Raw genomic sequence first — 26,588 nt, 5'->3', positions numbered from 1 at the left:
ATGCGCTTGTACACAGCCCGGCAGCCTCAGCTCTGCTCATTCTGCTGTACCGTCTTCCTATAGCCCTAAGACAAGGGCAGCCAATTCCAACATCTGTAGCCTCACTTTTAAATAGGGAGATGTTATTTTTTTAAATTATAGTCACTTTTGTAACATTACATGCAGTAGAGTTTTGGGTGTAAAGTTACAAATTTAGACATACGCACACAGTTATGCAGCCATTGCCACATTCAAGATACAGAACAGTGCTGTCACACACTGCCCCCCACCCCAGTTCCTTCATGCAGCCCTTTGTGATCGGTCCCTTCCCCCCAATCCCAATTCCTGGCAACAACTGATTTGTTTTCTGTTTCCACAATTTTGCCCTTTCCAGAAAATACCTACCATCTTAACATTCCTGCCACTCCCAAGTTCAGAAGATGCCCGCCTCCCTCTGTGAATATAAACCCAGAAAAGCAATGCAGGGACAGCACATGGGACGGGAAAGACACAGGATGGGAGATGGCACTGAGCTGGCAGGAGCTTTCAAGGCCCCTCATCTCTCTCCCACCCCCAAAACTACAGAACATCCTCAGCGCTTCAGCTGGTGGAGCAGAGCTGGGGGCTCAGTCCTGGAGCTTGAAGAGGCAGCCACTGTGCTCTTCTGCTCTCTCAGTCACAGCCCGCACCTCCTTCCCACAGAAACTTGAAGAATCATTCTGTGATAAAGCTCTACGCCATTCATCCTTCACTCTGATTTTCTTACTTTTAAGCAAACAAGCTGTTTTCCTATAGCCAGATTGGCAGGTGCTTACAATCTTATAGAGGAGGAATAATCCTCCTATACTTAGGAGAGTCATCCCCCAGAGAGCCTGGAGGGACACATGGGCACAGCGATGAGGGAAGGAGGGAAGGAAGGAAGAAAGGAAGGAAGGGAGGGAGGGAGGGAGGGACGGAAAGAAAGAAGGAAGGAAGGAGGAGGGAGGGAGGGAGGGAGAGAGGGAGGGAGAGAAGGAGGGAGGGAGGGAGAGAGGGAGGGAGAGAGGGAGGGAGGGAGGGAGAGAGGGAGGGAGGGAGGGAGAGAGGGAGGGAGGGAGGGAGGGAGAGAGGGAGAGAGGGAGGGAGGGAGAGAAGGAGGGAGGGAGGGAGGGAGGGAGAGAGGGAGGGAGGGAGAGAGGGAGGGAGGAGACTCCACCTACAAGGTCCGACCTGCTGAAGCAGGCATGACCTCCAGAGGTGTTCACTGCCCCAGCAAACCCCACCATGTACCTGGCTTGGCTCCTGTCCTGGCACTGAGCTCCCGGGAGCCCCCTTTGGAGAGCCAGCCCTACTTTCAAAGACTCAGCCCCAGGGCCTGCAGTTTCTTCCACCCAGGGCTCCCTTCCCCTCACTCAGGCAGTGTGTCTCTCGCATCAGAATATTCTTTGAACCTGGCCAACTGCAACTGGCCACAAGTTTTCAACAACTGTAAGCATGAGCTCGGGCAACCAGGATTTGTGGAGGATTCCACCTGCAGGGCCTCAGCTAACAAAGGAGTTGAGATCACTGACAGCTCAGTGTAGAGCCTAATTTTATGAGGCCAGCAGGATTCCAGAGAGTGACAACCGCCTGCTTTCTCATCAGGTTGTTCAATTCAAATATACGATCAAGTATCAATTTTCCCAGCAGTCCAGAAGACGGTGACTGTAGGCACACATTGTCAGCGAGTGTGTGCTCTGTAAAGACCATGGTCCTGCACACAGGACGGTGGGGAGGCACCCAAATGGGGTGCGTTCCCTGGTGAGTCGTGGCAGAGACCCAGGGAGGGGGCACAACTAATGGCAAATGTGAGATGTGAACGTGAAATGACACGTTCCTCCAGTTCCACCAAGGTTTTACTTTCTTTTAATATTCAGAACACCCAGGAATCTGGCCAGAAAAGCGCTCTAAAACCTCCTGTCATAGCATTAAAACTGGAAAAAAATTCCTGGAGCCCTTTCGTGAAAGAATCTTATTAGGGTTAGAGGGGAAAGTGGGAGAGGGGAGGGGAGAGAGGAGAGATGAACCAGGGAGAGGAGGGGTGGGGAACTCTTCTCTGTTGATCTAGGTCAGCCTTGGGGTAAAATGCTGAATAAATCTACACTTTAATTTTTAATGCATATATCACAGGCCAAGTATTAGGTTGTTTTAAATGAAAAGAGCAAATTCTAACATTCATTATGATCTTGCTTTGGCAAAAACAGTTACTGGAATATATACATATATTTGTTTGATTCTAATGAATCGATATTGTAAGATATGGATTCTAAATACAAAATTAAATATCATATATGACATATATAATATATAGGACATACAGTAGCTATATCTTATATATGACATACATAGTGTGGGCCATATATATAGTAATTATATATTAGATTGTATATTCTAACTATAGCCATGAAATTAGAATAAAAATAGAACTAATTCTTTCCATTCTCCTATATTTTAAGCAACTTCTATAAAAATTCTACATCATTTTGTAATCATATTCAGGAGCTGTTAAATCTTTAAAGAGTCTGGGTGGTTCAGTGGGAAGCCCGCCCAGTATTTACTGCTCTCACTTGAAGTGTGGTCCCAAATCATCCCTCAGAGTAAGGCCCCTATTGAGGCTATGAGGATGGACAGACCTCTTTCTGTTCGCTGCCAGCACAGGGAGGAGAAGGGGTCAGGTGCACCTTCCACTCTTCAAATGCTTGCAAAGGGGTCTTCCTCTCATCTTCAGAGTGGGGCCTCGGGGGGATGGCCAGAGCTGTTACACAAGCACTTCCCCCTAAGTCATCCATCTGTCTCTCATCTTCTGCCAACAGGCTGCCCCTGGCCTCCTGGAGCTGCAGGCTCTGGATAAGCAACCGACAAGCTTCCAAGTCAGCTTCCCACACTTTTCCAAGCAGTGGACACTTGCAGCTAAGGCGGAGAAGAAACAAAGGCATAAAAATTAATTCAGTGATGTTTCATCATACCAAACCAATAGCTTGTCTACCTGGCTAAAAGTTAGAGTTAACAAGTTAAGTTTACAGAGCGATGGATTATTTCAACCAGAAGATTCAGAGGGGCTAAATCTGTTTACCGTGAAATAAGTATAGTCCTTCTTAGCTACTTGGTCTGTAAGGCTATACAAGATCCTAAATATTTTTCCAGACTCAGTGGCCCAATACAACACCCCCACTCATGTCTGTGCTCTAGTCCTGCTGCCTTAATTTGAGTCCCCAGACCTGCCCAACTCCCCCAGGGTAAGTACTTTTTCATGTGCTATTTCATCTGCCTAGATTGTCCCTCCTCCACCATTTTCCCTTACTAAACTCACCCAGGTAACACAAATGAGTGAAGCAGTGCAGGGGTAATATAAACCATAACAACTGATATTCAGCCTCAGTGGCAGAAAGCAATAGAGAGAAGTGAACTCTTGCTAGTAGAAAGGACATATCCCTGCACAGAGAGTCCTTCCTCAGCTCAGGGCAACTAAAGCTATGAGGAATGTAGACTCAATGTTCACAAACAATTCTGACTTTCATGGAAAGCCAAAAACCTGAAATTTTAAATGAAAGTATGTATTTTTCATCCATTCATTCAGCTTCAGACTGGATATTTTCTATACACCTATCTTCCATTTAATAATCCTTCCTTCTACTGTGTCTAATCTGCTATTCAATTTATCTCTGTGTTCTAAATTTTAGTTGATGTATTTTTCAGTTCTATAATTTCTATTTGATTTTTAAAATATATTTCAGTTCTCTGCTGAAATTATCTATCATGTCCTCTATCTTCCTCAACATATGAATCATCATTATTTTAAAGCCTGTATCTATAAAGGATGAAGCCAGAAGTAAAAAAGAAAGAATGAGACAGAAGCAATATTAAAAGAGCTAGTGTTGAGAATTTTCAAATAATTGACAAGAGACATCAAATTACACATTCGGGTAGCACTACAATCTCAAAGCAGGGAAAATCAAACTAAAAAACACACCTAGGTTCATCTTAGTGAAACTGCTGGACAACAAAGACAGATCGTAACTCTTGAAAACAGCTAGTGGGAAAAAAAGACATTCACTTCAAGGAAGTATATCGGTGACAGAAATGGTGGATGCCAGGAGGTAATAAAGCAACATCTTAAAAATCATGGGAAAAAACCTAACAATCTATAAATTACACAATTATTTTTAATTTCCTTCAAAAATAAAAGTAAAAGAAAGATATCTTCAAATAAATAAAACTGAAAGAATTCCTTGGCAGTATATCCATAATAAAGGAAATGATGCCAGCTGGAAGCAAGGACATGCATAAAGGAATGAAAAACAATGGGAAGAGTAAATGTGTGGGTAAATTTAAGTGGCTGTTGATATAAAAAACAGTAATAATAATTTCTTTTGTGATCTAAAATATATGAAGAATTACAATACATGATAGCCAGCACAAAGAGAAGGAGGGAGTGAAAGGAATTAAAATAGTTTCAGTTCCTTGTGTTGTCCAGAAAGTAGTAAAGTGCTCATTCGTATTAAACTTTAAAAAGTCATGGATTCGGGCTTCCCTGGTGGCGCAGTGGTTGAGAGTCCGCCTGCTGATGCAGGGGATACGGGTTCGTGCCCCGGTCCGGGAAGATCCCACATGCCGTGGAGCGGCTGGGCCCGTGAGCCATGGCCGCTGAGCCTGCGCGTCTGGAGCCTGTGCTCCGCAACGGGAGGGGCCACAACAGTGAGAGGCCTGCGTACTCCCCCCCCAAAAAAAGTCATGGATTCATATTGAACCCCTTATGGTAGTCATAAAACAGAGAAATTAAAAGAATGTATAACTAACAAGCTTGGGAGAAATGTTTTTAAATTAAAAAATACTTAAGTATTGGTTTAGTGAAAGCAATAGAGAAGACAGGAATGAATGTGGTACAGATAGGGAAAATGGCAAAATAGAACTATTTCTTCCCTAATATATTAGGAATTACATTAAATATAAATAGATAAATACTGTATTTAAAAGTCAAAGATTTTAGACTAGAATAAAAAATTCAAAATCTAATTACATGTTGCTTACAAGAGACATACATAAATATAAGGATACAAACAGGCTGCAGACAAAAGGATGGAGATATGTCATGAAAGCATTAGTGATAAAATGTAGTGGGGAAAGGACAGTCTTCTAAACATGCACTACGTCAGTTGGATATCACTATAGGAAAAAGAATCAAATTCATGATTACTGGCTCATACCATGCAATCATCAATTTCAGGTGGATTGTAGATCAAAGTGTGAAAAATAAAGGAATAAAACTTCTAGAAAATAATTCAGGCATACCTTGCTTCATTTTATTGCACTTCACAAATAGTGAATTTTTCTCTTTGCAGTTTGAAGGTTTGTGGCAACCCTGCATCAAGTAAGTCTATCAGCACCATTATTTCAACAGCACTTTCTTATTCCATGTCTCTGTGTCACATTTTAGTAATTCTTGCAATATTTCAAACCCTCCACCAGCAAAAAGAGTTTCAGCAAACTCGCTGAAGTCTCAGATGACGGTTAGCATTTTTAGCAATAAAGTATTTTTTAATGAAGGTATGTATATACATTGTTTTTTAGATATAATGCTATTGCACACTTAATAGACTACAGTATAGTGTAAAAACTGAGAAAACAAAATATTCATGTGACTTGCTTATCACAATATTTGCTTTATTGCCATGGTCTGGAACCAAACCTGCAATATCTCTGAGGTATGCCTGTGTAGGATAATATCTTTATGACTTTATAGTAAACAAAGATCTCTCAAACAGGATATAAAAAGTACTAACTATAAAGAAAACAAATGATAAATTTGACTATTAATATGAAGATGAAATGGTAAGCCACAAAGTGGGAGAAGCTATTTGTAATACATATAACCAGCGAAGGACTGCTTCTGGAATATAAACAGGAATCCTACAGAACAATAAGAAAGAGACAGACAACCCAATTTTTTAAAGGGCAAAGACCTGAACAGACACTTCACAAAGGAGGGCATCTAAATGGCCAATAAATACCTTATGAAAAGATGCACCATGCCGTCAACCATCAGGAAAATGCACATTAAACTACAGTGTGATGTACTGCACATCATCAAGATGGCTAAAATCTAAAAGCCTGACAATACCAAGTGTCAGAGAAGGTAAAGAATGATTAGTCCTCTCCTATACTGCTGATGGGACTGTACATGAACACAGTCTTTGAAACCTCTTTGACAGATGTACTAATGTTAAAAATATGTCGATCACGTGACCCGGCACCACGACTCCTAGGTTTATACTCATGAAACGCACATATTCTCAATGTTCGCAGTAGTCACGGTCTGTAGTCACCATGAGCACTGAATGAGCAGATACTGAACCACTGCTCTCAGGGGAAATGGAGGGTTAGCTTCCCGTGAGCCTTTGGTTACAACGTTATCATTAACTGATCAGTATATAACCTTGTTTTATGTGCGTTCCTGTTTAAAAACACCTTATTTAATATATATTGTTGATTCACTGACACTGGACTCATGGTCAGAGCACTGTAACTCAGGCCTGAACAAAGCTTACGAAACACACAGGTTCTCCATACGACACATCACAGCCTTCCTGCCCTCAGGAACACCAGACAGCACTTCAGCACTGTGCTGGGGAGGGGGCCATTTGAACAGCAAAATCACCAAGAAAAAAGCACAAAGATGTGAAAAACACGGCATTAACCAGACAGCAAAAAGGGCACTTGTCTACAGTATGGAAACTTTAACGAGGAAACAGAGCACTGCCTTGTTCGACCTCAGCTGGGATCGTGCACATCAGGTGACTCAAATTTTTGGCCACTCTGGGCACGTCCATGAATGACAGGGAAAGCTCTGCAGGTACTGGTTTGGGAGTTACAAATAAATTTTAGTAAGTAGACAAACTCGCAAACACAAAATCCACAAATAATGAAGATCAACTGTATGTATGTATGACTGGACAACATTATGTGTAACAGCCAAAACCTGGGAGGGAAAACAAATGGTCATAAATAGAAGAGTGGATAAATTGTGGAATGTCCATTCATTGGAATTTTTGCAAAGAAGATGAACAAATTAGTACAATCTGCAACAATATGGCTGAGTCTCAAAAACATAAGGTTAGACAAAGAGGAGGCACGAGGATTCCATTTATTTTATGTTTTTAAATATGCAAAACTAATTCATGGTGTTAGACATCAGGATAGTGGCTTCCCTGGGGAGAAGAGGGGTAATGACAGGAAGAGGGGGCTGCTGGCGTAACTAGAAGTGCTTTATTTTTCTATGGTGGTAGTGATGAGTATGGTCATTTTGTGAAAATTCACCAAGCAGTATATTCACAACATGTGCACTTTCTATCGTGTTATATGCCAATCTAAAATTTAAAAAAGAGGGGAATTCCCTGGAGGTCCAGTGGTTAGTGATCCGCACTTCCACTTAGGGGGCACGGGTTCAATCCCTGGTCGGGGAACTAAGATCCCACATGCCACGCAGCGCAGCCAAAAACAAACAAACAAAAAAACCCAACAACAATAACAGCAAAAAAACTCCTAAAGTTATAAAAAGAGAGAAAGAGAACACAGATATCTGAGCCATGTCCTGGAGCAAGAGAGCAGGAATGGGGTCTGGTACACATGAGAAGAGACCATCCTTATTAGAAAAACTGGACTCTATCGTCCAGTTTCCTAACTGTAGCCAATCTGATACGTGACAAGAGGCATCTTGTCTGAAGTTGTGTTTCTCCACTGCAATCGCTTCACAGCCACTCAGATCTCGTCCTGTGAATTGTCTTTACCTCTCCATTGCCAGTTTATTCCTTGGGTTCCCCATCCTTTTCCTAAGGCTTTTGCTGAAGAAAGCATTTTATTGCCAGTTCAATATCTTTAATTTTTAGTCTATTGATTTTCTGTTTCTTCTTGTATCCAGTTTAACAATTTATATCTGTTATAGAAATCAATCCATTTTCTCACAGGTTTCATATGTATTGTAATGTTTGTTCATAAATTAAAAAAATTTTTAATTAACTATTAATTACTTTTTGGCTGTGTTGGGTCTTCGTTGCTGCGCGCGGGCTTTCTCTAGTTGCGGCAAGCGGGGGCTACTCTTCGTTGCGGTGCACGGACTTCACACTGCGGTGGCTTCTCTTGTTGCAGAGCACGGGCTCTAGGTGCACGGGCTTCAGTAGTTGTGGCAGGTGGGCTCAATAGTTGTGGCTCGTGGGCTCTAGAGCACAGGCTCAGTAGTTGTGGTGCACGGGCTTAGCTGCTACGCAGCATGCGGGATCTTCCCAGACCAGGGCTCGAACCCGTGTCCCCTGCACTGGCAGGCAGATTCTTAACCACTGCGCCACCAGGGAAGCCCTAAAAATTATTCTTAAAATCAGTTGTCTCCATAGACATTTCTCCTTTTCATTCTGTACTTTATTTAAATATTTATTTACCTCTTTTCTGATTTATCTTGTTCAGTCTTATCAGAGGCTTGCTAGCTTATTAATCTTTTCAAAGAACAACCTTTTGCCTTGTTAATCTTTGTTATTGATTTTTGTTCTCTCTTTCCTTGATTTCTCATCTTATCTTTATATTTACTTTTTTGTCATTCTTCAGATTATCTTTTTATTAGTTTCTGCTGTTAAATGCTTGTTAGTTTTTCTTTGATTTTCCTCTCTTACTACTTAATTTTTAGCTAATGTATTTAAAGCTCTAAATTTTCATCTGAGTAATACTTTAATCATCTCCAATATTTTTGTCTTTTATTACAAAATTTTTTTTAGTTTTAAAAGTATTAAAATATTTTAAATATACAGAAAAATATGGAAAACAATTTAACAAACACTTGTATACCTACCATCCAACTTATTCATTTTCATATTTTTCTGTAATTGAATTCCAGAATTGGCAACATTATTGTCCCCAAAATTTTACACATAGTGCTAGCTTGTCTGACATTATAATTGTTACCCCAATATTCTTTTAGTTCCACTTTTCCTGGCTTATATTTTTACCACACTTTATGTTCAACTTTATTTTTACTTTTTTTTTTTCAGAAATGAATGCAATACAAAACATTTGGCTGAGTTTTATAAAAATCCATTCTGGAATTTAATCTTTGGGATTACTGGCTTTAACCAGGGTGCTGTAATTACTGTTTAATTGTTGCTGTTTTTGTGATATATTACAACGAAGATTTCTAATTTTAAAAAGTTGTATATGTCTTTGTTTCTTTTCTCCTACCTTCCTTTTTCTTTTTATTAATTCACATAAAATTGTGAGAAAGAATACAGAGAGATCCATGTATCCTTTACCCAGTTTCCCACAATGGTAACATCTTGTAAAAATATAGTACAGTATCACAACCAGGGAATTGGCATTGGTGCAATCCACTGATCTTATTCAGTTGTCCTCTCGTGTGTGTGTGTGCGTGTGTATGTCTATAGTCCTGTATGATTTTATCCCTTGTGTAACCTCCTGTATCCACCACCACATTCAAGGTACAGAACAACTCCACCACCACGAGCATCCCCATATGCCGTGTTATAACCACATCACTGCTTCCCACCCTGACGCCCATCCCAAGTGTCTGGAAACCACTACATCTGTTCTCCATTTCTAAAATGTTACATAAATAGAATCATAAATAATGCACCTTTTGGAACTGGCTTTTTTCATTCTATACATTTCCCTGGAGATTCACATACCAATAGTTTGTTCATTTCTATTGCTGAGTAGTGTGCCATGCTCTGTCTGGACCACAGTTTATTCAACCATTCACCCACTGAAGGACATCTGTGATGTTCCCAGCTTGGGAATATTATACATAAAGTTGCTATGAACATTTGTGTACAGGCTTTTACGTGAAATTAAATTTTCATTTGTCGTCTGAGAGACTTGCAGTAGATCAGGGGAGGAATGAGGCTACCTGGGCTGCACCTTAGCAAACGTTCACCACCTCCTCATTCTATCCCCATCCCATCTGCAAGGTGATACATTTGTATGTATCTCGAGGCCATATTTTAGTTCTAAATTTTTACTAAGATACATTTTTGTTTTATTGTAAGCTCCCTATTTCCTCAACAGTAAAATTTACTGAAGTTTTTTTTATGGACTCTCTCACATACTCACACTGCCCTCCTGAACTTATTTTTCATTTAAAACGTTTTTGTTTTTTAGTGGTTTGAGAGACTGCCTGTTTATTTATTTATGGCCAGGTTGGGTCTTCGTCGCTGTGCACAGGCTTTCTCTAGTTGCAGCGAGTGGGGGCTACTCTTCGTTGTGGCGCACAGGCTTCTCCTTGAGGTGGCTTCTCTTCTTGTGGAGCACGGTCTCTAGGTGCATGGGCTTCAGTAGTTGTGGCATGCCGGCTCAGAAGTTGTGGCACACGGGCTTAGCTGCTCCGCGGCATGTGGGATCTTCCTCGACCAGGGCTCGAACCCGTGTCCCCTGCACTGGCAGGCGGATTCTTAACCACTGTACCACCAGGGAAGCCCTGTAAATCTTAAGAACTTACAGGTCTGAGAACATCTTTATTTCACACCCAAACTCTAAATAATGGTTTGGCTTAATATTCTGCCTTCTCGCCTTCTATGCTATTATTGAAAAGTCTGAGATCTAATTCTTATCCCTTTCTAGACGATCTGCCCTTAGAAATTTCTTTTATCTTTGTTATATATAAAGTTTAATTACAACCTATTGACCACCCCACCCTTTTCTATTCTGTTAGAGTTATTAAGCCCATCGGTAAAAGGTCTTATAGCTTTTCCTTTTTTCTGGGCAACTTTCAGTCATTAGTCCTTCAAATATTTCCTCTCTTGCCTCTATTAATTGTTTTCTTTTCTTCTGGCATTTTTTTTCATATGAACTTTGATCAAATAACCCTATTCTGTACGTTACTTAACTTTTGTTTTTTTTCCTTCTCTCTGTTTCTCAGGCCCTCAGAGTTTTTGAATGTTCGTCTGGCTCACTAGTTAGTTCTTCAACAAAATCCACCTAGCTGTTCAACCCATTTACTGAGACTTTTTTCAACTTTTACATTCTGCCTTCTCTGAATTTCCATTTGGGTTTCTTTGTGACTTCCTGTCTTATTTCCTGTCTCCAGTATCCTCCCTTATTTTATTTATTTATTTATTTTTTGCGGTACGCGGGCCTCTCACTGTTGTGGCCTCTCCCGTTGCGGAGCACAGGCTCCGGATGCGCAGGCTCAGCGGCCATGGCTCACGGGCCCAGCCGCTCCGCAGTATGTGGGATCTTCCCGGGCCGGGGCACGAACCCGTGTCCCCTGCATCGACAGGCGGACTCCCAACCACTGCGCTACCAGGGAAACCCTATCCTCCCTTATCTTTGGGAAATACGTGATACATCTATTGAACATCTTGTGTCTAATTACACTTCATCAGGTAACGGTCCTTCCACTGTTGTTGTTCCTTTATAGCAGTTGCCCTCCTAAGAAGTCTTGTGTATTTTCCATATGAGTTCATGTTTCCTTGCATATTAACCACTTTGGCTGGTGATGGGTCCTTGGAGAAGGGGATGATGCCAAGGCCCTAACTTGTGCCCAACCTAGTAGGTTTATGTGGTGGGAGGGTGGGACATCGTCTCAGGGAAAAGAACCTCTGATGGAATAATCTGTACGTCTGTGCTTGAAGAAAAACATAGATTCCCTCAGTTGTAATTATCTACCCCTCATGGAACTGGGAGGGCTGGAGGAATGCTCGAGATTCAAGCCCTCCCATGGTGGCTCCTCTGAGGCTGGTCTTCTGGTCCTACCTCCCCTGATTCACTGGCCAGCAGGCGCTTGTGTCTTTCCAGAAGCAACGCAGTGGGCACTGGCCTTCCCAGGCAATGTGGGAGAAAGAAAGGGACGTGCCCGATAAACCTCTCTTCCACTTTATCATCTGTTTCTTCCCCACATGGAGACCAAATCATTTTCAGTTGCCCTGGGGCTTCTCGGATAGTTTTTATTATTAACTTGTCAGATCCATCAGCATCTCTCTGATTTCTCATGGTGTGTGCAGGGCTGGATTGAAGGGAAAGAGCCAGCAGCCGACCTCTCATAAATTTCCTAAGGGAAAAGAGTTTGCTCATTTTGTAAATAATTTTCTACATTACAGTGATTTGAATACTAGAACTCTGTGTTCATTTTCTTTTTGATGAGATATAGTATGTGTGGTCTTTGGGTGAAAGTGAAAGCTATTTATCCTGAAATATCTCTTAGAATGCATATGTCAAAGTTTGGAAACCAATTTTAGAGACACATACTGAATGGTGAGTAAATCGCTGTAGATATAAAATTGCAGCGCTTCATTATAGCCCATGTAATAATTTCATGAAGCTTTAGATTTTTAAAATATCTTCTTACTGAATCCATTTGTAATAAAGAGAGTAGTGGCTCATTTCAGAGTCTTGCAATGTTTTGCTATTCCTGTACAGAAGAAGAATTAGGTCTTTAGTAATAATCCCTTAACTGAATGACTTACAGCTATTTGAGCTATGTGAGATCTTTGGTGATGTTTTCACAACTAATAATGAGGCAATTTGAAGATACAATTTCAGTGTTTGGGAGAAAGTTCTTGAATAGAGAATTGAGATTCATCATTTCTGTTATTCCTCCCAGTTAAAAGTTAAATGAGGTCCAAGAGAGATCATCTGATTGTGGCTTGAATCCTCATGGAACTGAGGCATGAGTGTGTTATTTACAGAGAATGATGTTAATAGAGGGGGTAGGCAGGAAATTTGTGGGCAAGCTTCTACCCATTTTAGAAATGGAAATACTGAATTCTAACACAGACACCTACAATTTCAGTTCTTCTTACCAAACTCTCTTTCCTGACTTATTAATATTTTCACTTAAAGAGTATTAGCATTTGGGGACTTCCCTGGTGGTGCAGTGGTTAAGAATCTGCCTGCCAATGCAGGGGACACAGGTTCGAGCCCTGGTCCGGGAAGATCCCACATGGCATGGAGCAACTAAGCCCGTGCGCCACAACTACTGTGCCTGTGCTCTAGAACCCGTGAGCCACAACTACTGAGCCCTCGTGCCACAACTACTGAAGCCTGTGCGCCTAGAGCCCGTGCTCCGTAACAAGAGAAGCCACTGCAATAAGAAGCCCGTGCACCGCAACGAAGAGTAGCCCCCGCTCGCCATAGCTAGAGAAAGCCCATGCGCAGCAACGAAGACCCAATGAAGCCAAATTAATTAATTAATTACTTAATTAAAAAAAAGAGTATTAGCATTTTACCTCATTCTTTAGAAACTTTGAAAATAACCAGGTCTTTTTCTATAACTACGATGGAGGAAACTATCAAACCGATATGTGAATGCCCAATGGTACTAAACTGTCAACTGCAAATTGCTTAAACACTACTAGCCCTCATGTGTCTAAAATCTTTCCATTCCTTGGGCAACAAAGATTTAATCTCCAATTTTTAAAAACTGTTTTTCTTAGAAATATTTAAATTTTATTCCTTTGTCTTTTATTTTCCAAGAAAGAAGATTAACACAATTCTCCCCTGAACAAAGACTTTTGGGTATTTTAGCCCACTTCCCAGAATGCCATCTGATGGTATGACAAGAGGAAATGTAGTATATGAAAAAGTGTTTGTCTAGGAAACTGTAGTGGACACTGTTGTGTTCTGAGCCAATGCCCCTTCTTCTTTTTACCCTTCCTAACAGAACTAGGGGAGTATTCAGGTAACCAATCCTCCCTCCTTGGGACTTACTGGATAGTAACCCCATCCTAGCTCCTCAGCTAGACTGTGATTTGATGAAAATAGTTGACCTATGATATTCTACTGGACAAGCCTTTATGGTCCAGGGGTTGGCAATCCCAGATAGCTGAACTTAGCTCAATCAGACCACGTTCTGTGGCCCATGCTGGGGTGCTGGTGGGTGGGGAAGAGTTTTTACTGTCTCTCCCCAAACAGCAATGAACAAAGAAACCACTGTATCTATCTTGTGACCCTAATGGAAGCAGCCTACAAGCAAAGCTGATGCACTGTGAATGGAAATGGCTGAAAAAAAGAAATGGAAAGAATCTGGGTGTTTGAGGACAAGTCTTAGTTGCTGAAGCAACCAATGCAGGTGTCCATTCCTGCTTTTGTTTAAGCCATTTAGAGCTGGTGTGCCTATTAGTGTGGCTGAACAGAGCTGATTCAGCCAAAATCAGATGACTTTGATGGGAGTTTAGCCTCTGCTACAAAGTTGGTGACCTTTGAGAAGTACTTTCTCTCCGTTTGAGTTTCTATATTTGTAAAATAATATCTCATGTCTATCTCAGAGGATGGAGTATAAAAAGGAAGATATGAAATGATATATACAATATATAAAAGAGCTACAGTAGTAGAAAAAGTATATAAGTTCTCAAATCTTAAATAGTAGTAGGCACTAATAAAATGAAAATCAGTCTTAAATGTGCATGTATGGTGGCCAAGGTTTGACCACTGTGGTCCATATTTATTTATTATTCTATTATTATGTAAGAAATATAGATTGGGTGAGACCAGCAATTAATTCCATCCAAGAGTAAACGTTCCAACAATAATAAAATATATTTTGCAGAAGGGTAGTGCAGTCCCTCACCCCCATCACCCCCGTCATCTCCATCCCCATCATCCCCATCACTACCATCATCATCACTACTGTTAATTAACAGTGATTGGTCAGGAGCTGTTCTTAAGGTTGTTAATCCTCAAAATAACCTTATGAAGTAGATAGTATTGCAACACTGTGGCAGCTTAAAATCACAATTCAAATTCTTTGACATTCCTACAATTGAGAGGTGGAGTCTCAGTCCTCTCCTCTTGATTCTGAGCTGCCCTTAGTGACTTTCTTGTAAGCAACGGATTCTAGAAAAGGTCACGCAGCTTCCACCAACTCTTCTGGGACACCTGCCCTGAGGGAAGCCAGCTGCCGGGCAAGAATTCCATCTATCCTGAGATCCATGCTGAGGAGACTACATGCAGTTGCTCGGTCAATGGCACCAGCTACAATCTCAGCTGCCAGTCATGTGAGTGAGGCATCTTCCCGTCCAGCTGAGCTGACGTGACTGCAACCTCAGTTTCAGGACCACAACCCCTAGTGAGAACTGCCCAGCCATGCCCTTCCCAAGTGATGACCTACAAAATTGTAAGCAAAGTAAAACGACTGTACTGGGACAGACCTCCATTTTACAGGGGAGAAAATTAAGGCATCCTCAAAAGCCAAAGATATATTCTGACCATGGGTCTGCTCAGTTCCCTTTCCTTTGTGGATAAGCCAATCAGCCACGAATTTTAGAAGGCTTTTCCAACTTTGTAGCCTGTTTAAAACTCTAAGCAACAAGTTACCTTTCTTCCCCCCTACATCACTCAGTTGTAAACACCCAGATTAAGAAGGAAAGAGGGCTTCCCTGGTGGCGCAGTGGTTGAGAATCTGCCTGCCAATGCAGGGGACAGGGGTTCGAGCCTGGTCTGGGAAGACCCCACATGCCGCGGAGCAACTAGGCCCGTGAGCCACAACTACTGAGCCTGCGCGTCTGGAGCCTGTGCTCCGCACCAAGAGAGGCCGCAATAGTGAGAGGCCCGCGCACCGCGATGAAGAGTGGCCCCCGCTTGCCACAACTGGAGAAAGCCCTCGCACAGAAACGAAGACCCAACACGGCCATAAGTAAATAAAAAAATATTTAAACGAAAAAAAAAGAAGGAAAGAGAATACTATTAGAAACAACTAGGTATATAATTATCTGGAACAATTGAACACTCAGTTTTAGAACATGAGGTCAAAGTCATCAGGTATCGCCATCAACCCAGCTCCTCCCCTTAATTTCTCTATTTATATTCATGGTCTCTTATTCCTGCCTTATCCTGGCTTATGTGCTGCTCTTGCACCATTAGAATTCAATCCTTTGAGAGCAGCAGTCCTGTCTACCGTGCTGACTGCTCTGTTCCCAGCGACCAGCATGTTGACAGGTACTAGGACTCAACACGTGCTAAGAGTAAGTTGACTGTGTACATGTCAATCTCAATTGACATGTACACAGTGCTATATTTAAAATGGATAACCAACAAGGACCTACTGCACAGCACAGGGAACTCTGCTCAATGTTACGTAACAACTTAAATGGGAAAAGAATTTGAAAAAGAATGGATTCATGTATATGTATAACTGAACCACTTTGCTGTGCACCTGAAACTATCACAACATTGTTAATCAACTATACTCCATTATAAAATACAAAGTTAAAAAAAAGTAAATCAATTAATACAACATTGTAAATCAACTATGCTTCAATTTTTTTTTAAAAAAAGAGTGAATTGAATGAAGGTCAGAAATCATGGTCATTTTCAACATTTTTCTTTCCCTCCATCAAACTGTAGATCAAAAATGGAGAACATTGTTCAGGTCTATTCTTCCCCTTGTTGACTCTACCCCAAACTAAGCAATTCATTTCTTCACCCCTGCAGTTAATGATGAGGCGTTCTGCCTTCAGACATTTCACGCTTCCAATCTATCCCGTCCATTATTGCTCTAAAAACGTTAGTGGCTTTCACCGCTTGCCAGATGGAAAGCCAAGTCCCTCAAGGCCTTTCACCAGTCGACCTCAGCTCTGCTCTGGATGCCTCCCCACGGCTCTCCTGTGTGGTGCTAGATGACACCCAAGCGGACCACTTGCTCTTCTCAGGACAAACGGACAAGTTTCTAATTTCAGACTACTACTTCCCTGACGTTTCTTTTCCAAAATCCCCACCCATTAAAAAGCCAACCAATTCATCAAGGCCCATCTCAAATGTCACTTTAGTAAAGAACTCTTCCCTGATCCCCACACCCTATATAGTCTCCATTCTCTGAACTCCTATGACATTTTATAGTACTTTTAAGACAGTTATCATATTCCTCCTTGATGTCTGGGCTTTATGTACGTATACCTTCTACTGTAGGTATTTAATGAGGTTTGACAATAGGTCATACTCATTTTTTTTTAGTCCTAAGAATCATATGGTCTAGCAAGGTATTAACCATGATAGAACTCAGTAAGTATTTAATTAACTGAATGAACTTTCAGGGAAGTTACACTTAAAGGACTCCTCCAATTTGAAGCAGATAAAACAATTAAGTTAAAAAAATACCCATCCTAATAAAGGTTAATAGGGGAAAAGCTTTCCTGATAAGTGATCCCAGTAGACTGACTACATGAAAAATTAATGTCAGAGTAAAATCTCAACACGCCACTCAACTGTGCCTCTGCTGCATTGTTTTCTCAGCTGTGCAACGACTAAATGGAAATTTTAAATCATTTGACTACAATTTTAAAGTGGGGAAGACACAAAAACCTGGAAGTCAAAAAGGAAAAACATGGACAGATCTGGATACATATAAATTGCAACTTCTACACAGTAAAAAATGCCATAAATGAAAATCAAAATACAAATGACCTATTAGGAAAAACTATTTCTAATATATAGCACAGTCCAAGGGTCAAATTCCTTAACTTTCAAGGAAAATCAATAAGAAGAAAAACAAACATCCCAAGAGAAAATAGGCAGAAGAAGCAGAAGAAGAAATACAAATGGCCAAAAAATATATAAAAACATAATCAGCCACCTCCAAGGTAAAGATGCACAAATAAATCATTACCCTTTTTTAGGAAAGTCATTTGGCAATGCTTGTTAAGATTAAAAAAGCACATGGTCTTTGAGCTAGCTATTCCACTTTGAAGCATGTACCCTACAGATATATTCAGACAAGAAAAAAGAGCTGTGTGAAAACGTACAGTAATTGCATCGCAAGAAACAACTGGAAACAACCAAAGGGAGAAAACAAATCAACCAAAGGTATGGTTACACACCGTGCAACCATTCACAATAGAAGGCTAAGTTAAGCCCCTTAAAATGGAAAGGCTTCCAAGAAAAATTAAACGAAAATAGGTGAAGCACAGAACAAACAATATTCTGTTAAGATCTCATTTGAGTTTTTAAAAATAACAAAAGGGCAGGCATATACATCCATATATGCCTATGAATGAGTGAAATATTTCTGGAAGGATATACTTGAAACTGTTCCCTCAGCTGGGGGAGGAACAAGGGATTTTCTTTATATTTTACCTTTCTTTCTTTCTTCCTTCCTTCCTTCCTTCCTTTCTTTCCTTTCTTTCTTTTCTTTCTTTCTTTCCTTCCTTCCTTCTTTCTTTCTTTCTCTTTCTTTCTTTCTTCCTTCCTTCCTTTTTCTTTCTTTCTTTCCTTTCTCTCTCTTTCTTTCTTTCCTTCCGTCCTTCCTTCTTTCTTTCTTTCTTTTTCTTTCTTTTTTCCTTTCAAATAAACCACATGCATACTTTACTTTTATAACAAGAAAGAAATTTAAACTATTTTTGAATTTGTCCACTTCTTTTCCTTTGGCCTTTTTGCCAAAATCTGTAGCCTTACCTTTGGCGCTAAACGTCCTGCTCTGCAGAGTCCCTGTCATGGTTTGTGGGGACGTGTTTGATCAGTGGCAGCTGTGGAAAGGGCTTCTAAATCAGAGCTCTTCAGAAGTAGGAGAGCTACACTGAGTCCTGAGCGCCACAGGATACATGTAAACACACGCCCACACCGAGGGCAGACAAGGAATTTTAAAGGGAAGCAGGAGCCAGACGGGGAGAGACAGTGTCTGGTACATCGCATCCCAGCTTATCTCCTGGGCACTTCCAGCAGCTCCACTTGAAAAGAGAAGGAGCCAGACCGCACCCTGTAGGTGAAAGCTATTATTCTTCCCGCCTCTCAGAAGAGGCGCCTTTCCAAAGACAGCTCAGGGGTGGGATGGAAGAGGGACCTGCCAAAGAGCTCCCACCTGAACATTTTATGGGACAAATGTGCAGCCAGACAGTCAAGGAGGCAGAGCACCCACGCAGCTCTGCAGACACGTGCAACTGGCCGTGCAGAAAAGAAAACAGAGAAATGTCCCCAAACTGTGTTCTATCAAGAACAGTAAAAGCTCCTTGGGAATGAGCGACGCCGTGATGCTGCGAGGACCAGCCTGGTGATGCTGTCGGCTCAGCGTGAGAACCGTGGGGATACAGCGGGGCTGGAGCCGCAGAAGCTGTCAGCTCATCCTGTCATCATGAATGCCTTAGGTGGGCTTTCCCTGGTGTCGGTATTCTCTGTCCACAAACCACAGGAGGTGTAACGTGAGCTCCAAACGGACAATGGTCACGGCTCCTGAGACAGAGAACAGCACACTTGCCAGGGACGGAGGCTTTGTATCTAACTTTGAAAAGGGAGCCCAGCCAGCCAGCTGCAGCCTCATCAGGGTGGCCACAGGCTGAGCCGCAGTCCCCAAAACAAAAGGCGTGATCAGTGTCTACCTCCAGCCAAAGGAGCTCAAACGAGACTTCTTCACAAGCGATAGGCCACACGGGCGAGAAGGAAAGGGCAGAGGGAGACACCTGCACGGTCCGACAGCGCCAGGCACCGGGGAGGTGATGCACGGACGGGACGGGACGACAATACTGGGAACGGCCGGTATACACCACGCTCATCCTCCATTCGTGGTCCCGCAGCATCTTGCCCATACCTCTGTTTTGACGTATATCCTAGATTGTAACCATCCACATACATTTGCTCCCTCCCAAAGCGAGGACGCCTTCAAGGTCAGAGCGTGCCCTTGATAAGTCAGTGAGTGAACAGACTTCTCCCAGGGTGAGCTGCAATCCGCCTTGTGCTTTCCTCAGGCCACCATCGAGGCTGGAAGAAATCAAAGCCCAGAGCTCCCAGCGGGGCCTGCAGAACGGACGCCGCCAGCAGAAAGAGTAAGAAGACCTAAGAAGCCTTCCTCTCCTCTCAGGAGCCCACGCGCGTGCGCAGGGGCCTTGGTACCGATACCTCTCAGCTGCTCCCACCGCAGGTTATTCTAAACCCGCTGGCACCCTGGCCCTACACTGAGGATGGAGAAAGCCAGAGAGCAGAGCGGTCCCACGAGGAGCATGACAGCAAGGGCTGGTAAACGAGAGCTGCAGGGGTGAAGGGGCTGGAGAGATGACAAGTGTCTACCTTAAATGTACGAGATCAGGCATCAGAGTGAAGGTTAGTCCATGGAACGACCAAGCAGCAACACGGGTCAGCAAGGCGGGGGGGGCCCATGGCCTCAGGGATCCACCAGGCACACCCCCAGATTCCCAGAGAGGGGTCTTACTGAAGTTCAGGGAACCGCACTCACTAAAATGCCCTGCAAAATCTTGTGTGTGGGTGCATTTGCATGGAAATAGGGTCCACAGATTTCATGAGATTCTAAAAAAGCCTTGTGATTTTAAAAAAGAAAAAAAGGGATTAATGTGCATATGAATCACTTGGAGATCTTGTTAAAATGAAGTTGTGGTTCGCACGCCGGGGTGGGCCTTAGACTCTGCCCTCCAAGCAAATCTGGATGACTCTGATGTTACCGGTTCACAGCCCGCACCTTGAGTAGCAGGCACCTGACTGGGGGCCCTACCTGCTGAAACCTAAAGCCTCCGGATGGCCACGCCGCCGGCACCCACAGGATTCAGTGTGACACTGACTGATCTGGATTTTAGCACATGTGACAAGAAACACCCGACACGAGACAAGCGCAGACAGGTATTCCTGGCACGTCCTAAATGCCTCTGGAGTTTAGGACCAGCTCATCGTTAATCTGGAAGACCTAGAAGACTGCCTTCCATCACTGCTGAAAAAAGATAGCCTGGAGTCCCAGGTGTCTAGTCCCTTCTTGTTAGTTCAGAAGGAAATCCAGCAAAGAGAGAGTTTTCCCTCATTCTGGCTTTCACCAACCACCTCCGGGAAGCTGACAAGAAAAGCAAGGATGGTCAAGTGACCTCGTTTTGTTTATAGAGAACGTGCTGAATATCTATGCCTATGAAAGATCAGATTAAACCTTCCCGGGCAAACTGAAGCCCGGCGGGCAGCAAGTTCCACTGGCAAACACTGGCCGTACAGAGCGCGTCTTAGCCCTCTCGGCCTGGCTGGGCTTTCGGCCACCAAGCAGGGCACTGACGGCTGAGCCGTGCTGAGACCCCGTCCTGAGACAGGAAGTCTGCCGGGGAAAGTAGAAAGCCCAGGATCTGACAGCCAAATTGGGCATCAGCAGCTCCATCCCCAGTACACAGAGTATCCTAAAGGCTGAAATCCAAACTGGTCTAAAACTAGCACAATGAGAATATTTCCTTCCTTCCCTCCACCGGAGAGCAAAGCAGCTGACATCAGTATCCTCCGGGCACAACTGACTTCTCCGAGTTTACATGGAAAGAACGATTACACAACTGCCCTTTCTCACCATCAGACCTACCGTCCCAGGAAAGAAGGAAGGGGAAGCAATTACACTGTTGCTGAAAACCCATAATGGCTATGTGATTCCGATTATTAATGTGGAAAGAAAGAGACAGACTGCTGAGCTCCAAGCAACCACTAAGTGAATCTGCACGAGATTCCGAGAGGGGGATTAAGTTTTTGTTTTCTTTTCATCTCTCAGCCAGTCATTGGAATGTGACCCCAAACTTTAAGCATGGCCTGTCACATCCTTATCAGTATTCACTGCCACTGCACTGTGGTCACATTATCTCCCCTGGATTCCCAAGTGACAGGTTCCTTGCCGTAGGGGATTGTTTTCTCTTTGCCTCTAAAGGGGAGGCGGGTGCGGCAGGGAACTGACTTGTCAGGTGCAGGAAATTAACTAATTTTCAAGACAACAGAAAGACATTTTGTAGCAAATATTTACTTCTCTGTTTCTTTCCTACTGATATCGAACGTACATTATCTAATCTGAAGGATGCCGGATTTACAATCCCTCTGAACAAAGGGATGTTATGGCTCATTCTAAAGAAATAATGCCGTCAATTCCTTCAGCCCCTGGTGAGAACACTACTGCCGCAGGAAGTACATTTGTCATAAAAGAATAGAATGGACACTGAGAGGTGCAGGTAGAGAGGAGAGTGTGAGATTCCTCTGACTTTATATGACACCCTGAAAGCCCGTTCCCCTATACCACTTACCTATCCATCGAATTTCCAATTACTATCTGGCTCAAGGTCCGTATAAACATGGCAGCTTCATCCAAAGTGGGCCATTAGAACTGGAGATCCCCAGGGGGGAAGGCTGGGAACAGGGATGCTGCGTGAGGAGACCTGTGTGTATCACCCTCTCTGTGCCTGGTGGGGCTCTAGGCAGTTTTCACGCATTATTTCATTCTGTTGTACGATTTCACCATGAGGTGAGTATTACTACGATGATGCTCTCAACTTTACAGATCGGCACAGAGACCCGAGCTTCTGCTGTTTGCTCAGTCGCCCGGCTAGCTAGTTGGAGGAGCCGAGACTGAATGCCATCCCGAGGACAAAACCCACGACCTGATGGCGCCAGAGTCTCGCTCATTTTATGAGAAATATTTAGTCTCCCTTCTCCACCTGGGAAACGCGATTTCCTATCCTATACCGAAACCAAACAAAACACACGGGGACTCATTTGACTACTCTCAAATACACTGCCTAAGACCCACAAAGCCACTCTTACTCTTAGGTCATTTTTTGGTGGTAGATCTTTGCCCATTTTTTGTGCAGATCTAGGAACATTTCCCTTGAGATGACAAGAATAATCGTAGTTGTTGTAAATGGTGACAACATGGGCATTCATTATCATGGGCAAAACTGAGCATTTCCCTAGGCTGCCTGTCACAAAAACAAAGGTTTCAACTGAAAACTATTTAAAAATTCTATATACATACACACACATGCACATATGTGTCATGAAACACTTTTTTATCGAATCCTTATTATTCTTTCCTGGACTCTAATATCCAGACTTTTTCAATAATAATAGCAATAATCATTATTATTATGTTATAAATAATATTATTATTGCAAATAGTAATAATAATGGCAACAAGCATTTTACTGAGCACGTGCCATCGCCGGTGAAAACAGGCTTCACGTATCTCATTTAATCTGTGCAACAGCTCTGTGAGGAACATTTCTATTCTATTTCTTTTTCTAAACAAGAAAACTGAAACTTAGATTAAATAATTTCCCAAGGTCACTAACGTAGAAAGGATAGAGGAGGCCTGGATTAGATCATGGGACCCAGAACCATCTTCTTGGCCGCGTATCGTCCTTCTTCCCAAACCCCCATCGGTCCGGGTCCTGGCCAGACACTGGCCCTGAACCGACAGCGTCTTCCAGCTCTTCATCCAGCTCATGTGCTACCTTTTCTTGCCACCTTCCCTTGACCCCCTGCACGTGCAGAACCAGCGGGCACCACCACGCTGCCTTAGACCTCAAGAAGCAGCCGTGTCTCAGCCACAAGACAGGGCAGGTCTCCCTTCCCTGCCCACCCAGCCCGGTGTCGGGTGCCCCGTGAATGCCACACATTCCCATCCCACGAGCCCATCCACGGGGACCATGGCTCTGTCCCCTCCCCACCCAAGAGTGATGAGAGAAACATTGTCAAGATCTTCTGGGTGACACTTCTTCACACCCGTAACAGTAATTTTGCACTTTCCCCCTTTTCTCTGGTTTTGCTATGCTCAAGGAGCCCCCAGTCCATCAAACCACACTCAAAATGCTATTTTCTAGTATTTTAATCACATCACCCGATTTCTTCGCCTTCCCCGCACATCCTGTTCTATGTGCCCTGGTACACGTGTAACTTACTTTAAAAGTAATTAAAATGACAGCATTTATACAATATATAAAATAGAGGTGGCTGGTTTAATCACAGAAGGCTTGACTGCAAAGTTCTTTTAAGTACTTATCTCTCCTGACAGATTTATCTGTTGGTTCAAAGATCAGTAATGACTTGAGTCTGTCAGGCAGACTCGGGGCCAGGCTGCTCAGGTTTGAATCCTGGCCCCGCCCCTCACGAGCATGTGACTGTGGGCAAGTGACTTCACCTCTCTATGCCTCAGTCACCTCGTCTGTAAAGCGGGGATAATGACAGCATCTGCCTCACTGGATTGTGAAGATAAAATGAGTTAAAATACATAAAGCACTAAGAACAATGCCTGGGCGTGATGGGTACAACTACCAATACTTCTGCTGTCATCACCGCCATCACCTGCATTACAAGGCCCTCCGGGATCAGGGCTCTGTGTGCCAGTTATGAGTTCACTGCCTCTCAGCTCCAAATCTATGCCTCACTGCCTGCTTGGCAAACATTTAGCTGGGCCCTTTAAAAAATTCTCCTTTGTCGGTAGAGGGACGGGGGGAGCCTTTCTAAGAGGAGGCAGTTTCCTTCCTTGTTCCAGTGTGCTCTCAGCAGACTCCTAAGGGGATGGCTTGCCTAGACCCTGCCCCCAGCGCACACACAGCTGCTGCAGTGCCCAGCTCCCGGAGCACCTGTGGTTTCCCAATTCCCAGCTCTTGCCGTGGGGCTGGTTTCCCCAGCGCTCGGCTTCCGTGGCTTCTGCTGAACAAGGATGCTTCACACACAGCTTCCCCCGCGTCTGGCTCCTGCCGTGTGGACGGCTTCTCCTGCACAAGCCTCTGCAGCACGCACAGCTGCTCCGGCACCTGCGTGTCAGCGGCTCCCAGGAGCCAACCGTTTCCCTGCAAACTCCTTCAAGCCCTTCGTGAGCAGACTGCCTCTGGTGAGACAACTCCCCATGAATAATCTTCTTTGGAACCCTGGAAGGTGGGTCCCAGAAAGTTCCAGGTAGACGCCTGCCGGCAGGTGCACTGGTGCAGGACTCGGCACTCCAGACAGCATCGTCACGCCCTCTTTAAGGAGGTCTGCATCTTAGCCTGGGGGCAGGGGTTCCCGATCTTAGCCCTGTGGGTGGTGGCTAAGTTCTCTTTACTTCTTCCTGGTGGATCCTCCATTACTCCAATCGTTTGTTGTAATGAATAATTCTTTGCATTATGCTATCCGTGTTCAAGTTACTTGTTTGGGTTCTGTCTCCTGATTAGATCCTGACTGAAACACTCTCTGTCTTCATCTCCTTGCCCTTACTGGGAACCATCCGGTACCCTCAGCCTTCTTTTTGTTTCATGCTCTCCAAGTCGGGTCTTGTCTTAAGATTTTTTTTTCATTTTCCAGAATGTCCTGAAATGACACCAAGCCTTCACATGGCTGCTTCCTCTGAGTCACTTTCCAGAGTTTGCAACCTGCAGTTTTCCAACCCAGGCCCTACAAACCTCAGTCACCATCCAGCACATGGGCCTGTTTCACTTTCTTCACAGCACTTATCACTGCATGAATTATCTTATTCTTTCTTCCGCCTCCTTCCCTAATTAAATGCAAGTTCCGTGACAGCAAAGACTGTGCTTGTATTGTTTACTACTAGAGCCCCAGGGAACAGTTGTCAGATATGAAAGCACTTGATAGAGAGTTGTATTAAAAAGATGAGAAGGAAGAATAAGAAAGGTTTAAAAAAAAAAAAGGAGGAACCTGGTTCCCAGCCATAATGCTCCTGATCTAATGAATTGCTTCCATCACCCATTCTCCCAGTCACTGCTGCCTCAAGTCCTGGAAGCACCACTGTCTCTTACTTCCCACACTCATAGATTATTTTCTTTAAATGTGTCCTTCCTTCTACTCTCTCTTCTCCTGTAGTTTCATCATTCTCCATACATCAGTCCTGTCTCTATGAACTCAGGACTTTATTAGCTCCATCGCCTCCTTACTGGCCTCTCTAATTCCAAGTTCCTTCTCTTTTTCAATCTATTCTGAATAGCGTTGACAACCAGTTTTTCTAAAACACTGCTTTTCATTGAGCCCTCCTCTCTTCTTTACAGACCAGTCGTTACTTGTTTTATCCAGCTAAACGTATTTGTCTCCCTTCTAAGGCCCCCCTATGCTGGCTCTGTGCTGCGTGACAAGCTGCACTGCCCATCTAGGCACAGCAACCCTTCTGCCTGTTCACACTGGTTCTCCCTGGCCCCATGAATAAGCCAGGCCACCCCGTCCTGGAGCCCACTCACAGGGGCTCTCCCCGCTGAGATTCTGGAAGGGGGCAGCTCAAACTCTCCGCCCTACATTGGCAACCATGGGATCACTTGATAATCTCCTTCTCTCACCTCCTCTACTCCAGAAAACATCTGAAACTTTTTAATATAAACCTATGCTGTCTTTTCCTCATCTTATCAAAAGAAACGCGTAAGCTCCTCAGTTCTCTGAGGCTTCAGGTAAGGTATTGAACAAGTATGGGGAACGATGAATGATGAACAACTGATAGCCTCCCGGTTGAGGATCGATGTGAGTTCTCGGACCTGGAGAACCTGCCTTGGGGTAGTCTAAGATCCTGTCCCGCTAGCAGGCTCTAAGAGACTCATCTGACCCAAGTCACCGTCTTTATCATCATTCACGTATTCAATCTAATATGACACACTTTGCATGTACCTCGTACAAAAATTTTTCTTTGGAAAAAAAACAGAAGTGAGAATTTTTCACAAAGGTTTTTGTTCTGTTTAAAGGTCCTCCTCCTGTCTATTTTCATCCTGTGTATGTTTTGTATTTTCCTTCTTTCGAAAGTGTTAAGAAAAAAGCCTTTCTTTGGGAAGAGTTACATCGTTCCACACACTTCCACCCCTGGAAACAAGGACCCGAGGAAAGAACACAGGTGCCTGTTAGGTAAGGGTGTCAGTCCCATCAGTTCAATAATTCAAGGCTCTTGAGCAAAGAGAAATTAATTTTTAAAT

The 26,588-nt window shown here is 43.4% G+C and overlaps 1 protein-coding gene across 1 annotated transcript in view; it reads right to left on the bottom strand.

Moving 5' to 3' along the window:
• The window catches only part of DISC1 (DISC1 scaffold protein), a gene marked incomplete at both ends in the record, with an annotated part of 341,831 nt that overhangs the window by 25,117 nt on the left and 290,126 nt on the right, over nucleotides 1–26,588 (bottom strand). The window contains one exon of the mRNA XM_082673688.1: nucleotides 2,631–2,907. Within this exon, the coding sequence (XP_082529814.1) occupies nucleotides 2,631–2,907 (277 nt within the window). The remainder of the gene's footprint in view (nucleotides 1–2,630; nucleotides 2,908–26,588) is intronic.

The sequence above is a fragment of the Grampus griseus genome (genome assembly GCF_964374135.1).
Source record: "Grampus griseus genome assembly, chromosome: 16".
Classification (NCBI taxonomy): Eukaryota; Metazoa; Chordata; class Mammalia; order Artiodactyla; family Delphinidae; genus Grampus; species Grampus griseus.
Note: the sequence above shows the minus strand (reverse complement) of the source record. Positions and strands in the feature narration are given on the sequence as shown.